The 16,655-nt window shown below is 43.0% G+C and overlaps 1 protein-coding gene across 5 annotated transcripts in view; it reads right to left on the reverse strand.

The window, feature by feature from the left end:
* Positions 1-736: 736 nt before the first annotated feature.
* Positions 737-16,655, reverse strand: part of baz2a (bromodomain adjacent to zinc finger domain 2A) — a 71,658-nt gene continuing 55,739 nt past the window's right edge. For 4 of the 5 annotated variants that reach the window (XM_008103981.3, XM_008103983.3, XM_008103984.3 and 1 more), the window contains 10 exons: positions 14,925-15,511; positions 13,822-14,047; positions 12,573-12,728; positions 12,312-12,475; positions 11,129-11,412; positions 8,635-8,767; positions 8,155-8,301; positions 7,656-7,894; positions 7,265-7,408; positions 737-5,254 (listed from right to left, as the gene is read on the reverse strand). In XM_008103981.3, coding sequence (XP_008102188.3) covers positions 5,086-5,254; positions 7,265-7,408; positions 7,656-7,894; positions 8,155-8,301; positions 8,635-8,767; positions 11,129-11,412; positions 12,312-12,475; positions 12,573-12,728; positions 13,822-14,047; positions 14,925-15,511 — 2,249 coding nt within the window. In that variant the 3' untranslated portion in view covers positions 737-5,085. The remainder of the gene's footprint in view (positions 5,255-7,264; positions 7,409-7,655; positions 7,895-8,154; positions 8,302-8,634; positions 8,768-11,128; positions 11,413-12,311; positions 12,476-12,572; positions 12,729-13,821; positions 14,048-14,924; positions 15,512-16,655) is intronic. The other variant, XM_008103982.3, reaches the window with a different exon arrangement.

A 16,655-nucleotide genomic window follows, 5' to 3' on the forward strand; every position in this document is an offset into this window, starting at 1 on the left:
TAGATTTTGGATACCTTCAGAGTAACACAGAGTTGTCTAGAACAACTCAAGCTCTTAAGGGTATTATCAACACTGTGGGTAGGCAGAGATTTCTCCAAGGTGTTGCTGGAAAACTACACTATATAATTTCCTAAAGGTTGAGGTCATCGTGGACAACGAGCCACTGTCCAGACCCATTGCATGAAGCTGCTTCTGGGTACTTTGACACACTTGCTACCATGACTAAAATAAGGAGGAGCAGATCAACAGATCAGGTGGATCCAGTCTTTCTGCTTTCTTTGCCAAACAGACCATCTTGCAAGGCAGCCAAGACTGGCCTTAGTTGTCCACAGAAAACAGGATGTCTTTCCAATGAAATCCACCCGGGTGGGGGTGGGGGTGTCCAAGAAAGACTGTTATGCTAACATGAAGACAATGCAATAAATTAAGAATACCACAAGATTTTAAGTGCTATTTGAAGATCAGTTATAGGCCTATGTGAATTGTGCAGTTGGACTATTTTACTCCTGGGAAGTCACAGTAAGTCCACTTGAAAGCTCACTCTCTGGTCACTTAAGAGATATACTTTTGACCTGAAATAAAAATTTGTGAAGGTTCACAGGATGTTTTACTCATGAACATAGTGTCAAACTAGTATTTTTTAATAAGCCCAGGGCAGGCTGTCCAAAAGTAATGGAGTAATACTCTTGATTATATCAAGTTACCACAAGAAAAGACGACATTCCCAAGCACAATCTTCTCTATCAAACATGGGTTGTTTGTTGTTTATTCTTTGAAACTTGACAAGCACTCTAACATCTGTACTTGTGGAAACATCACAAGAAAACAAACAGGAATTCTAGATTTTTTTTCTTTCTTTTTTAAACCTTATTAAAAATGAGGTTGGTCCTAAAAATATAGAAAGAAATCAATTTAAATTCACAAAAAACTGTACATTATCAAAAATTCACTAAAACAAACACATTTGGTTATTTATATAAAAAGGTTTGATATCCCCCCTTCCCCTCCTGCTGTTCAGAGCATCTCACAGGCTGATGGGTTGGTGACTTTCTGACATCAAATCAAGATGAAAGGGGAAGAAAAAGCCAGCAGTTGAATGAAAAGGCCAATTGTTGTAATTCTCAATTTTAGTTTGAGAAATTTAACGTTCAAAAACAAGTGTGTAAAAATGCGTAAGATCATATCCCCTAATGAAATTCAAACCAGGACACACCTGGATTCGATTAAGGTGTAAGGGTTGAAATCTAAAATTTCAGTATTTCTAATGAAAACCCAACAATGAACACATCCAAAACTACAACTTTTCTCGTGACAGAGCAAAAAAAAAAATCCAAACCAATAGAACAGGAAGAAAAAAAAACATTAAAAACCAAAGAGAAGTTTTGTTACAGCACAAGTTTAGATAAAATATAAATATTTATGTATAATATAAAGTCAGTTTCAAATAGACTTCAAATCTACCACTTTATTTTAAAAGCAAAGGAAAACAAATCCCAAAATTTAAAATAAAATAACGTTTGAGGTTATTTGATAGAAAAAGGCTACGTTTGTTGAAAACAATGGGATGGGGCTGGGGGGGAGTGAGGTCTGGGTGGAGGAAGCACAGTAAGGGAGGTTTCGGTCTCCAGGCTACATCACCTGTGGTTACATTTAACTTACATCAGTGCTTTTGCCATTGGATTGGTCGACGCCAGTTTGGGGGAACACACAGGCATGGCATACAGCAGCGCACAGATCCTTCACTTGGGTGTAGGACAGGCGGGAGGAAAGCCATAACCTCAGGGACCCTGCCAGCCATTGATCTGCTCCTAAGTGATACCCGTAATTAACAATGGTTTGAGGAGCTAGGCTGGATAGGAAAAGCAGCAAGGGAGTTAAGGTCCCAGCGGATGGCTTTCCATCTCTCCGATCCACCTCAAAGTGGTGGAAGAAAAGGAAATCTAGTGGTCTCCTCTGATCAGTCCTATGTGCCTTCTTGTCTCTGCGCAAGATATGAGAATAATGAACAGACACCAGTAAAGAACCTCTACTCTCAGAAGGCATCTGGGATATGATGGGCTTCAAAGCCCATAGCGCCTCAACAATGCGCAGGTTGGCTGACTCAGTTTCCTTGGTCAGCAAGCAGTCTCCTGTAAAAATCTTCCTTAGCAATCGTATGAAGCAGGTACCCTCAGCGTATGCTATCTTTCTGCATAGAGATGGTAAGAAGGCATCCATATGCCAGGGCATGAGATGAGTGACTGAGAAAGGCTGCCTTAATGACCAATAATTCCTTTTCTACTTGGTAAGAATGCCTCTGCAGCTACCTCTATCCTAACTTGCTTAAATAAGACACACATGAAGGAAGCAGGGAGGGACTGGATGGAGTATCGACTGACTTCTGTCACTGGTTTGAGTCTAGCGGGTCTCTAGCACCAGAAATCCAATTGCAAACAGTTATAGCTGTAAGATTATGGGCAGTGCATGCAGAGGATATTCCCAATGGACTGTGCATGTTGAAAATCACACATTGAAACTGGTGTAGCTCAAACCACATCTCAATACTAGCTGGGCTATGGTTGCTATATGCACGGCTCTATTTGCAACAAACTGTGCTTTGAGTAGCTATAGCATTAGGAGAAAATAACAGATCAATGCAATAAGTACCCTTCCTTATGTGGGAAAACTAGCAAAAGAAATCAAGACTTTGCTACCCCTCTGAAAATATTCATTAGATTTCAAAAGGGAGCAGGAAAAAGGATGCAAGACATGTTCACATGAATTACAGATGCAAAGAAGTACAAATCAGCACATCTCCACAGGGCTATGCTCTTCATCAAGAGGGAGATATGCAAATGATTACCTTTGTATTTCTTTCTGTGTTCTGTCCAAAGCTGCACTTTGCCTTGGATGCAAGTCAGGACCAGACTAGGTCTGGTGCTTTAAGCAGCACACCCTTTAAAGGGGTTCCCACTGCCAGGAGTTGTGAGACTGGCACCCCACCCTTATTAAACATGCTTTTCACAACCCCTAGGAATCACAGGAAATCATTTTGCCCAGCAGTTTTGAGATCCAGGAATGGGCTTTCTTAAAATCTGGAGATCAAGTTCCTGTTTAGTTTTTTTTTCCCCCAGAGAAACCCCCTCCTTGAGCCTAACGTAGCCAGGAAGCAGAAGGGGTAAGAGAACAAGAACATAGCAAAATTGTCTCCCACATTCCCAGTGTGGAAGGTGTCATTTTAAGAAATCCCACATGGGCAGGGGTTTTCAGGGCCTTTGGGAGCTTCAAACGCCAGCTATCCGGAATGCATGCAGCCTGTGGCCTGCACTTTGTCCAGCTTCTGCATTAAAACACGAGTCAGGAAACAGGTAGCCAGCATGGGGGAGAAAGAAACTGTGCCAATTCCCCACCATCTAGTCCTTCGCCTAAATTGAGGTCCAGATAGGTATTAAAACAGAGTGGAGCCTAGTGCAGTCTTCTGGAATCCTGCTGAATTGAAATCCCCAACCCTCCTATCCAGCAGAGCCAATGGTAAGGAATGATGGGAGTTGTACTCCAACAGTATCTAGAGAGCAATACTTGGTTCGGTCCAAATTTTAAAAAGGGAGGACGGTGTTCCTTTTTTCCTAGCAGGATTAATCCCATCTCTTTCTCAGGGGGAAAATATGAACAATACACTGGGAATCATGTTCTAAAGCAGGAAACAAACAATTCTGTCCACACAAACACATAGACTGCAGATCAAGCTTTGTAGACAGTAGCCATCCCTGAGGAATTACACGAGGGCAGGGTTTAGTGGAACAGGGACAACACTCAATAAGGCCAGAATCTCTTAAAATAAATTTTGTAGAGCTGGAGGGAGGCATCCAGAAATCCATTCCCTTCCCAGTTGAAGAGACCCTCATTCTCACTTCTGAAAGCATCTGTACTTTGGTCCCTTGTAGCTAAGCAATACATTCCAGCAAGTTACCCACAATCAGAAGGAAAATGTCCTGCTTTGTTATGCAGAGATGACCCTGCTCTATGATATCAGAGTGGATCCAATAAGCTGCCCTTCTGAAATATTCCCTACGAAGGCAAAGTGGAAGGAAGACCTAGCAGGATGGTTCTGTGGTTTGCATGCTTAGAGAAAAGGATGATTTGGTTTCTCAGTGGATTTCTGGATTATCCCCATTGTGTTCAACTCCCTTAGAAACAAAATGTGAAACAATCCAGTCATGAGCATGTGTGCACAAAAGAGGGTGCCAATGAATATGAACCAGTTCTGGGACCATGACACCCCCTTCATCACTTTTCCATAAAAGGGTTTGATCAGTCTAGCTCTCCAATTAAGTGGTATCTCCTGGTTAAACAAAAGACAAATGACTGAAAGGGAATAAACCAGTGAGTAGGCACACCCCCTGGGCATTGATGTGGATCTTCCGTCCTTCCCCAAACGTGCACCCACTCTAACAACACAAAAAATTCAGAAAGGAGAATATCACTGAAAGGAAAGAAATGGACAGAGCTACGGTTGGGTTACTCAGAATGGGAAAACCAGAGCAAAAGCAGAGTTGGGAGGGCCAAAAAAAAAAGGGGGGGGGAGAAGTGAAGCAGCATATTTCAGTGTCATCACAGCTGTCATTCCCCAAGGCAGGAGTGATCTGCTTGTATACATTTCAAAGCAACTCTAAAAAGGAGGAAACTTAACGTCCACATTACTGGCCATTAATGCATGGAACTGACACTGCACAGAAAAAAGTGTTCTTACACATTCACTAAGAACTATTGCTATTATTAAATAGCCCCAGCTAAGGTGGGGGTTGTGGGTGGTTGCTTTTCCATTCGAAAAAAAGGAAACCTTTTTATTATTATTTGGCTTACACAGTCAAAGAGCATGTGTTGCTTGGAGCGAAGAACTGAGGAAAGGGCTTCTGAGGATCTGGGCAGGAAGGCCGCCCTGTTATTAAATGTCAATAGAAGTCCAGTCATTCTGGGGAAGGCAGGGGGAGGGGGGGAGATAATCAGCAGGTAGCAAATGCGCTCCCAAGAAACAGTAGGCAGCACAGGGCCAAAGGGGAGACACTTCTCCATGGCCTTCTCTCTCTTCTCCCCCTTCTGCTGGCTTCATGGGTCTGCCTCCTGTTTTCCCTGATAAAATTCTTCCCACCGGCTCTCAAAGAACTGGCGCATGGCCAGCCCCGCCTTGCCCACCTCCGACTCGTCCTCATTAAAGGTCTTGCAGTTGTCAAATACCAGGGCAGCATCAGCAGCAAACTCCTCACAACTTGTGTACCTATGATGAGAGAGAAAGAGCAGCCGTGAGGACTGTAGGCCTAAAAAAACCAATTCTAAGAAGGAACCCACCACAGCACAACAGCAACATAAAAGTATCACTGGTGGATAGTGTTAGTTCACATAACTTTATGCATTTCTGGTTACTATGAATCCTCCATATTTCAAACTTTGTCTGCTTCCTTCCTTTCTTCCTCCTGGTTGTAAGGCAGGGAGGGATACCACTAATTTAAATCTCAAGAATTTCAAATCTCAAGAAATCTCAAGCACAATCTAGCAGCATGGTGCCTGAACTGCAACTATTAGTTCTTATAGTGCTCCAGTATGTTGTGGAAGATTACACGCACACACACAAATGGGAAATAAGTGGCCGGCCCTCCCTTTTCATCCCATTTCCTGCCTGCGTTGTATCAACCAGACCTATTTGCAACTGTACTCCAAAGAGGAAGAGAGGAAAGAACTGCTGGTGATCATCTCCATGAAATAAGAAACACACTAAGTTGCAGCATCTCTTATGCAGATTTAAAAAGCAAAGGTAGTGACTATGGCCTTCCAGTGATCCTGCACTGGGACTTCTAACCCACAAGAGTCAAAGGTTTTATCTTAATAATTTTGTTCTTTCCAAGCTCACTGCAAATAAATATCTAAATAAAAAGAGGTGCAGATTTCAATAGCCCTCAACTTTCACAGTGGCTAGGGCACAGGATTCCCACTAAAGTGTAAAAACACCATACACCCCACCCTCACTGGCACTATGCATGCCACATACTCCTTTCCTGCCAATAGTTCCCTTTCCTATCTTGGCATTATGACACTTCCTGCAGGTTTTCCAAGCCTCCTTAGAATCATAGAATAGCAGAGTTGGAAGAGACCTCATGGGCAGTCCAACCCCCTGCCAAGAAGCAGGAAATCGCATTCAAAGCACCCCCAACAGATGGCCATCCAGCCTCTGCTTAAAAGCCTCCAAAGAAGGAGCCTCCACCACAGTCCGGAGGAGAGAGTTCCACTGCTGAACAGATGCCTCATAGAAATTTAGTACCGAAGTTAATTTCAGCAACAGCAGCTCCTTATCCTTTCTGGCCAACAGCCCAAACCTTTACTTCCCTTTCCCATCATGCCACCAAGTCACCTCCATCATATTTTCCAAGTTTTTCCGTATCTTTGTGCTTATTGCAAATCTCGTAACTTTTTAGCAAGAAATGTATGCCAGGAATACGGTTAGAGGGGGCCACAGTACTTCTGTTCTTCTCCAAGCCTTCTCCCGCTTCCAACCACCCAGATGGTGGCGAGATGGGTATTGCCACTGCTGGTTGCTCCTAAAATCGACTTCAGTGCTATGTTCTTAGAAGGAGAGAGAAAACCTGGGAGGAGGGGGGGGGGGGTCATGGTGCCAAGATGGGAAAAGGGGGTAAGGGCTGTGGTTGTTGGCAGGAATGGAGATGGAGAGGAGGAGGATGAGCTAGTTAATCAGCAGCTACAAACTTATGAGAATCAAAACATGGAAGTAAAACCAAGCACAGTCGGCTTTCACAGAATTATCGTAGCCTCAGGGGACAGATTCTGCAAACCAGATTCACCTCCTGAAATAATTATGTACTGATGTTATTATAGGAGAGATGAATTACGATGTTAGGAGATGGCCCTATTACCAATACAGTAGAGTCTCACTTATCCAACATAAACGGGCCAGCAGAACATTGGATAAGCGAAAATCTTGGATAATAAGTAGGGATTAAGAAAGAAGCCTATTAAACATAAAATTACATTATAATTTTACAAATTAAGCACCAAAACATCATGTTTTACAACAAATTTACAGAAAAAAGCAGTTCAGTACACAGTAATGTTATATAGTAATTACTGTATTTTCGAATGTAGCACCAAAACATTGCAACATTTACTACAAAAACATTGACAACTAAGAGGCAGACTGTGTTGGATAATACAGAACATTGGATAAGTGAAGCTTGGATAAGTGAGACTCTACTGTAATTGTGATCCCAGTACTTACCCGCCACGCAGTAACCGTGCCCTCATCGTAGAAAAGTCCATGGGATTTTTGATGATTTTCCGGTAGCCAGGCACTAGCCGGGGATTGACTGGTTCCAAGAAAGGCCAGGCATCTTCATGAGATTCCATCTCCATCAAGATGATCCTGATGAAATAAGGGCAATGCAGAGTCAAGGACTGATGCAACTGATAAGTTCACCAGGCACACTGAAAGACTCTGCCAAAGAGCACGTCCAAAGGGATTTCATCCAGAGCAAAGGAAAGGAAGAATGGACTCCTTCCATAGCTGGAGAGATTTCTTTTATCAAGCTTGAACCCTGTTCCCCATATTTCCCAACCTCCCTCTGTCTGCTTCATAAAACCCCTCCCTGAGACTTTGAGAGGAAACCTACTCGCAGAAGGTAAGGTCAGCAGTCTGGCCTCGTGCTGACACTCTTCTTCGCTTGGAGGGAGAGAGTCCTTCACCCGAGTATCGTGGCGGGACATCTGTCAGGCTACTACGCTGTTGGGACCCTGCTGGCCGAGAGCGAGGGCTGAGCTCCTCCTGCCCCTGAAAAGTCCTAGAACTACCAGTTTTCCGTTTCTTGCCACGTCGTTGACAGCTATACTCATCTGGGGATTCCCCTTGCATCTGCACCAAAGAAAAAATGGTAAGGGAGAGAAATCTTTCGGAGGCAGAATAGCAAAGTTTTAATTCTCCTGGCTAGGGACACTGCAATCTCCCAAGGACATACATATACACAGTACATAAGACCCCTCCCCCCGCCCTTGAACACAATAGACTGTTCCACCTTTGTACACCCTGTGGGGGTAAAGGAGGCCCTACCAATCAAGTAGGAAAACTCAGAGGAATTGGGATGGGACAGAATCTAGCCCATATGGAGCCAGCACCTGAGCGACGCAGAGGGCGCAGAACCAGTCACCAGCTGGCACCTCAGTCATCTTGGGCCGGTGACAATAGAGGTGGCAGCCACGATCGCAGCTATCACACAGCAGCAGGTTTTCATCATCATCCCCTTTTCGGCACACTAGACAAGTCTGAAGGGCAGGGAGAACAAGGAAGGGTGAGGACCAGTCCCAAGCTATCCAAAACACCATTCAGAGGACCAAAGGGAAATCTGAGCCCGGAAAGGACTCCCTCATCTTTGGCCCCAAAGTGTAGTTACAGGTTTCATCCAGGACAGATTTTTGCTGTAGCCTTGGAATTGAGAGGTCTTTCCAGGCCCTTCATTTTGCTCACATCACAGCCTCATTACTTTATGTGTCTCTAAAACAGGCCCACAAGAACGACTGGCTTCCATGAGCTACCTAGATTTACTCATCTACACTTGCTGCTCTGTCTTTCTCCCCAGCCCAGTTCTCCTTTCTCACCGCTCTGACAACTGACTTCTCCCAGGCAATAGAGCACTCCAGCTGGCAGATACACAGGGCAACTTGGGCAGCACTGTGGCACCTTTCCAAAGTCTGACGCCAGATTCGCATCCGGGGGGTGATCTCGTATGTGCTGAAAAAGAAAGAAAAAGCCATGAGATAGGGGAAAGGCACTCCTGTCCAGCAAAGTATAGCCACACTCCAGTTTTAAAAAGTACAATTGCCTCTCCACATTTGCAGGTTTAGCTCTGTGGAAATGTTTTTTTCTAGGAAGTTCTAGGTCAGTCCTCTTCCACCTCCAACCCTTCATATGTTTGGGCCTGCAACTCTCAGAAGCTCTAGCCAGCTGGTTTAATGGTCAAGAATTCTGGGAGATTAAGTCCAAAACACCTGGAGGGCTGCAGGGTGAAGAGGCCTGTTCCAGGTTCTCCAGTGCAATCTGGAAGAAAGTGACCATAGAATTGTCCTGGAGGACCTAGAAATTCCCAGAGAAGTAAAACAATGGCAAATTATTAATTTGTATTTTGTTTTCACTTTTCCCCCTAATCTCAGAAAATGTGGAGATCTGACTGCAGAAGTGATTGTGCACATTACTTCAACAGAAAATCTGGCACCAGAGGAAGAAACAAAATCGAAATAGATGGGTTTCCAAAATGACAAAAAACAGCTTGAAACTGTTTCAGCACACCTTTTATTCAGAACAAAAGATATGCACGCATGAAAAGAAACATCAGCTCATATAAGCACTAAATATCTGGAATCTTATAGAGACCATACCAAGGTTTCTTCCAAAGTGCATCTAGGAATAATTTTCCTTTCTTTCACCAGATCACATTTTAAATAATGTCCATTTTGTTTGCCAGACTTACAGATCTGTACTTTTTACAAATCACGCTGGAGATAGCACAACAGCTGGTGTGATTTATCTGACCATCCCTTTCTTCTGTTTTGCTGTTCATACACACTCAAGAGAAGATTTCAAAGTTAGCTGTTAAGGCACACATAGCTACGTTTTGAACAACTAGAGAGGAATACTTCCCTTTCCCTGCTCATGTTTTATCACATTGTTTATTACAAATACACTTCTACAACCTAACACCAAAGTCTATGCTACTGCAGTCCTCCTTCAGAATCCTCTAAATCAGTGGTTCTCAACCTGTGGTCCCCAGATATGTTTGGCCTACAACTCTCAGAAATCCCAGCCAGTTTACCAGCTGTTAGGATTTCTGGGAGTTGAAGGCCAAAAACATATGGGGACCACGGACTGAGAACCATTGCTCTAAATGCACATATTAAAAAGCTTCCTTGCTAAAAAGAGAATAAGGAGGAAAGGGGAGCTAGGATGGCATAAAAATACTGTTAAAAAAGAACCTTCTTTCTCAGAGGCTTTGTTAACTGAGATATGCCTGTAAATTATTAGCTTTGGGTCTCTTTGTGGCTGCTCCTCATGTTTACTGCACTATACTGTAGAATAGGTATTTTATCACCCTGGTGACAGCTGCCTACCTATTACTGTAGGTTTTTCTAATTACCCACATGGATTTAACCTAGCCATAGACAAACTTCACCCCTCCAGGTGTTTTGAACTTCAACTGCCACAAAACACAGAGCATGGCAGAAAGAGGGCATAATTATTTTCATTTAAAACTTTAGCATGGGAAAAACAACACATTTCAATTTACTCTAAACAGGGTCACACCCACTAAAGAAAGCACCACAAAAATACAGGGAGACCCCACTGAGTTTCTGAATGCAAGAGAAAGAGAATGTATATAAGAGAAAGTCTGGACTGCATAACTAGAGTTTTAATTGCTTCATGAGATGAGACCACAAGAAGAGTATAACCAATCAGGAAAGATGTAATTTTCTGTGTTAACTTCTGTTTGTTGAAAGGCAGAATGGTGTGAGAAAAGTTTAATAAGCCCTCATTTAGACAAAATGTACCACAGTCTAAGGGAGGATTTCCCTTAGATATACCCATATAGGAAGATATACCCGTATAGGTTATTTAAGTTTTTATTATTGCTTATTTTGTTTGTTATCAAGTTTTAGAGTTGAGTTACTTTTACATTGTTTGTCCTAATATAATTCTGTTTTGAATGTTTTTTTCTTTTTTGGCATTGAATGTTTGCCATATATGTTGGAAACCACCCTGAGTCCGTTTGGGGAGATAGGGTGGTCTACAAATAAAGTTTTTAAAATTCTGCTTATTATGATTATTTTTGACATCTGCTGTAGGTTTCATACAATCACATCAACATTCACTAGATTTTCAAAAATGACTGCAATTAGTCTTATTATATCCTCTTATCTTCTAAAGTTTGGTTGTGAGACCTGGGAATTAATCAGACCTTTGATCTCTAAAAAGCAAATGATGTTTTTTGTGTCGGGAGTGACTTAAGAAATTACAATATTAAGAAATAGGAATACAATTCTGATGATCAAAGTCAGGGGTGGAATCCAGCCAATTCTGCCAATGAAAGAAGGCACTCACATTTCTGGGATGCCCGCCTCCAGGTTGTTGGGGTCACTTAGCAAAGCTTTCTCTACCACCACCTCATGGGGGGGCCAGAGAGGTTCTCTGAGATATCTCCGCTCCAGGTTCTGCTCTAGGTCTGTCAGGCGAAGTACTGCTAGGTCTAAAGGGTTATTGGTTTCACGCTGCAATGCTGGTCCTTCACGTCGATTTTTTATGGTTATGTGCTCTAGATGTTTCAGTTCATGCTCACAATACTCCAAGTCACTGCGGGCTGAATCAGGATTCGGACTTGTCCAACCCTGGAGTGAAAGCAAAGAGTCAAAGCAAAAAATTGAAGTGAGCAGGGCTGGATAGGATGAAGAGATGATTAGAGCACTCTATTAGGAACATCCAAACGCATTTGGGAGTTTTCTCCCCAAGTACCAGATGAAACCAGTCTTTAGGTGTTTTATGATTCTTTTCCCTGTGTCACTACCCAAGATTGACACATGATGATGATACTGTCTGAAGATAGATGTTTATACGTTTTATATGTTGACATGCTTATATGTTTTATTCCATTATATTTTATATTGTGATTTATTTCATGTTTTAGGCACCTTGTGCCCTGTGTAAGCCGCCCCAAGTCCCTTCAGGAAGATGGTGGCGGGATACAAGAATAAAGTTATTATATTTTTATTATACAGAGAACCAGGAATGCCCTCATATCAGAATGAAATAACACTCCTCAACTGAAGTCAGTCCATTATTATGAAAAAGTTCAAATTACTGTTAGTACAATGTACAATGAATCCCAAAATACCGTTGAAGGTTTTCAGTTATGAAAAAATTTACTATCTAAAACCAATTAGTGTCCATTTAGTAAAGTATTGTTGGCATGCAAGTTTAAAAACTGATCTACTGGGAGAGCAATATCCTTACATGGCAATGAAAATATCACTGTACATATCTCCTCTGGAATTCATCAAGTTCCATGCTATCTATCTGAATCTGGTAATTGTCAGTTTTCAAACCCCAGTAGTGGCAAGAGATTTTCATATAGGTTTTGAATGGCTACACCAGATTTAGAGATTACCAGAGACCTTAAAAATGACCTGTACAGCAGGAAATTCCTTCACCACAGTATTCCTTCACCACAGTAATAAAGAATATACAAGTAACAGGAAGTATTTGGTTTCCACAGGATCTTGGTACGTACGCGGATCTGCAGATCTGCCATGAGCACCCGCTGCTCCAGCTCCTCCACCCACTGAAGAATAGACAGGTCTATCTCAAAGGCCCGGTCAGCCACTGACCACTGGGCAAGGGCTTCCAGAGAGACTAGATGGTTGGTGTCCTTGGGTTGAGTCTGGAAAATGGGGTCTGGGTGAAAAGATAAGAACAAGTTATCAAGCATGCAGTCATATAGGCTGTGGGGATGATCAAACCCCCACCGGTTCAAGGGATGGGGAACTCTTACCATTGGCAGCACGGGCATACACCTCCCGCAGGTTATCCTTGTGCTTAATAAGGTGCTTATACAAGGCTTTCTCACGGATCCCTCGTGGGTGAAGTACTTGCAGCACAGCTTCCAGTTCTTCTGGGTCCCGTAACCACCACCAGCCACTTTGCATCTCTGAAAGGGGAGAGCAGGAAGAGGAGGAACCAGCTCAGAAGGTGATATCACTGACGGACATTACTTATCTGCAAGATCTCAAAGGCCAAACAGAGGAACTTGCAGTAATACAACCCGTAATACAAAACCCTAGAGCAGAGCTTTCTAAACTGTGTGTTGGGACACATGTGTGTCTGTGGCCCTTAGGTGTGTTACATAAAAATGCTCCCCCCTCCACAAGCAATGGCTGGCTGCCCCTGGAGGAGGAGAAGGGGGGGAAGCAGCAGTGGCCACTCAAGCGCCACCGAATCCAAGCTCAAGCCCCTGCTATCCTCCTTCTCAAGGTCCTCTGTTCTCAGCCTTGTCCCTGATGGCAGTGACCTAAATAGTGGTCCCAATCACTTGGGGGGGGGGGGGGGGGGAGGGCGAGAAGGAGCTCAGGGGAGGGGGCCATTGTGGGAATAAAAGCACAGAATCAGAAAATACCATCTAGTCCAACCCCTTTCAGCCAGCCAGAAATGCACAATCAAAACAACCCTTGGATGGCCATCCATTATTTGTTTAAAAACCTCCAGAGAAGCTTAATCATGACAGAAGTGGAGTGTTGGTGTTGTAGGTACTGTTCTTTTTATAATTTGCACAATTTGTTGATTGAATAGCAGTAATTATAACTAAAATTGATAAGTTCTAATTAAGAAAAGAAAATCTGTTGAAAATTATGTTGGTGATTAACCACATGGAGTGACTATAGAGGAAACTACATATGAAGTATAAAGGAAAAAATCAAAACCTTTTTTATGCAAGAAAGATTATATGAAACTTTATAATATAATATAATATTGTATGAAAATCTTGTAAGTAGTTGGTTGAACTTCTGGTTTGCTAGTAAAATTGAATTACTGTGTCATGAAAGGATGCATGTTTAGAAAGTGTGTCACAAACATGAAACGTTTGGAAAGCTCTACTCCAGAGAGCTGCTTTAAAAATAAATTCTAGTTCCCATATTGCTATACTACTGTTCCACGATCCTTCAAAACAAATATCCAAAACTCTAGAAAAGAAATACACCATGTCCAAATTATGCCACAGAAATGAAAAAGCAACTGTATCATACCTGGAGGTATGGGCTGAGCTGTCAGTTGTGTCAAGTATTTCTGCTCCATTTGCTTGAAGAGTTTAGTAGGGGGCCGCCCTCGTCGCTTTGGCTGCCCTGGGGTCCCCTGGGCTTTACTGGGAATTTCCTTGACTCTGGAGCAAGTATTGGGGATCCTGGAGCTGAAATGGAGAGGAGTGGAGGCCAGTGATGGCAATGCTGGACTGGTGGTGGAGAGGCCATTCAGCTGTGGGGAAGGAAAACCAGGATCCATAAGACAACACACACATATCAAAAATCACTAGCCAATATATCTGCCATCTACACAAAGAACTGCTTCCTCCTGTCTTCCAACACTTCAATGCTTATTGTGTGTTGTGAAAGTCAGGAAAGACATACAGTTAAAACACATCTTAATTTATCTTCATATGGATAGAGATATTTGGTGAGGAGGCAGCAACATTTGAGAGATGGAGAATTCCAGAGTGAAACTTGGGACTACACTGGTACATCCAGGAAACCCTTCAAAATGTTGATTGTCAATGTTTTTCAGTTTTAACTGTGGCTTCTGGGATTTTTCTTTATGAACACTGAGAGAAGTGTTGCATATGAGGGGAAAATATGGGGGAAGGAAAGGATCTAACGAACAGCAGACTGAGTATGGTACAGTGAGAATAGAAAGTGAAGAATTGGCTTCTCAGAGAGGTCAATATATGTTGGAGTGGAGAAAGGCAGGAATGGCACTAACAGTTCTCCCCTATGAAAGGGCATCCCACCCAATGTTGTTGTTTTTTTAAAATAAGTCCTGCCTATTAGAGTGAATGGGGGGGATGCTCTGCTCCCCTGCAGAAAAAGAGCAGAGAAGGAATTGAGTATCGATCTAACAAGCAGAAAGACAAAGAGAGAATAGAGAGACAGGCAGACAAAGAGGATAATGGGGGAAGGGATTTCCCTGCCAGCTAACTCTACCTATCTATTTCCTTGATGGGGACTATATGCTTGTGCAGATTGACAATGCCCCCTGTGCCCAGTTCCTTTATCTGTGTTGCACCACTTGCCTAACCAAGGTCAAAAGGGAAGCTCACATTCCTTCTTCAAGGCAGGCCTTTGGGAATGATGCTCACCTGCCGGACTGAGGCCTTTGACTGGTCCCTGGTCGATGGTTTACAGACTTGGGGGGAAGCTTTGAAAGAGGGAAGTTCAATGGAGGTAGCATACGGGGAGTCACTACAAGGTGCCTTGGGTGGCAGATTGAACCAGGCCACCTGCGTCGTTTGTGTGACGCTTTCACCCTCTGCAGCAGAGTCTGGTTCATCTGGAGGCACAGAGTCCACTTTGCCAGGGCTACTATCTGGGGTGAGGACAGAGCTGTCAAGTAACGAGGAAGCCTGCTGTGTCTGGCTGAGCCAGGATAGGAAAGCCGACTGGGTGAGGTCATGCTGAGACTGGCCCAGGGACATAGACTCCTCCAAAAACCCATTGAGAGACATGGATGTGGGCTCTGGCGATTTGGGCTCTAGTGGCTCTGATGGCAGAAGCCCCTCGTCGTCTTGCCACGGCTGGCCCCACGAACGAGAGCCTGTGCAGTTCATATTCTCAGTCTCTGGGGGTGCATCAGTGGTCTCCTTTTTGATTGAGGGTGTTTCATGTTCTTCATCCTTCAGAACCATTTCTTTTTCCAGTGTGTTCTTAGGTGGCTCGGGGACATCTGCTTGAAGGACAATATAATGAGATACATTTCTATCTCCCCACTAGATGGTGCTCAAACATATCTCAAAAATATGAACTGAAATCCCCGCTAAACCAAGGAAACCCACTAGGTGACCTTATGGCAATCCCATTAAAGTCGTAATCAATAGGAAATGACTTGAATGCCATAGATTCTATGTTTTGGGGCAAGCCACATACTACACAGACTCACAGTCCCTGTTCTATTGTAAATCAGAACTGTGTTTTCCAAGACAGCATTGATCCAGAAAATTGACAGAAAGAGAGACTAAGGCTGCTACTCTAGGGAACATCAATAACTTCCTCCCACCCCACCACTGAATACTCCCTCCTAAAGGATTCACAACAGAGAAGGAAGTCTAATGTTCTGTAAAGTAAGGTGAAATTTGATCTACTGACATACCATATTTTACCTCATCATAGTCACATTTTTATCCCTTTTTTCACTAAAAAAGGAGGTGCAACTATTATACAGTAAAAAAAAAAATCCCATTCACGGGGCTTCACTCACCCGTCCCTTCACTCCAAGTGGACTAAGGGAGTGACTATTACTCAAGGAATACTAATACCAAAAATGGGGCTGCAAATATAATGCAATGAAATACAGAATTGTCCTCTGGAATTCACTCAAATATAGCAATGCTATCTCTGTTCTTTGAGGCTGCCTCCACCCACATCAACCAAGACACCAGTTCCAATAAGAAGATGCAGTGTAATTTACATGCCAAACTTGCACTTCAATTTCTATTTTTATTTTCAAATGCTTTGAAGTTCCTTCTTTAAATGTATCCCGTTAGTTCTTCCCTCATATCTACTGCAGGAATCCTGTTCCTTGTGCCCCGAATCTCTACAACAATGGTTCCTGACCCATAGGTCACGGCCCTAAATGGGGTCATGAAGGATTTTCTGTGGGGGTCATTGGGCAGTGGTGAGGTATAAACATTTTTAAAAGGGGGGAAAATCGTGTCATCCAAATATCACTATGCTTATGTTTCAAGTTTTACTCCCTTTTGTTTCTATATATCTCTGAGAGCGAATTTTCAACCAAAACAAGAAACAGATTAAATGTTGAGAATAACATGAGGTTGGCGTTAACAAAAACTCCACCACAAATATTTAAGCATCTT

Source organism: Anolis carolinensis, chromosome 2, assembly GCF_035594765.1.
Source record: "Anolis carolinensis isolate JA03-04 chromosome 2, rAnoCar3.1.pri, whole genome shotgun sequence".
Lineage (NCBI taxonomy): Eukaryota > Metazoa > Chordata > Lepidosauria > Squamata > Dactyloidae > Anolis > Anolis carolinensis.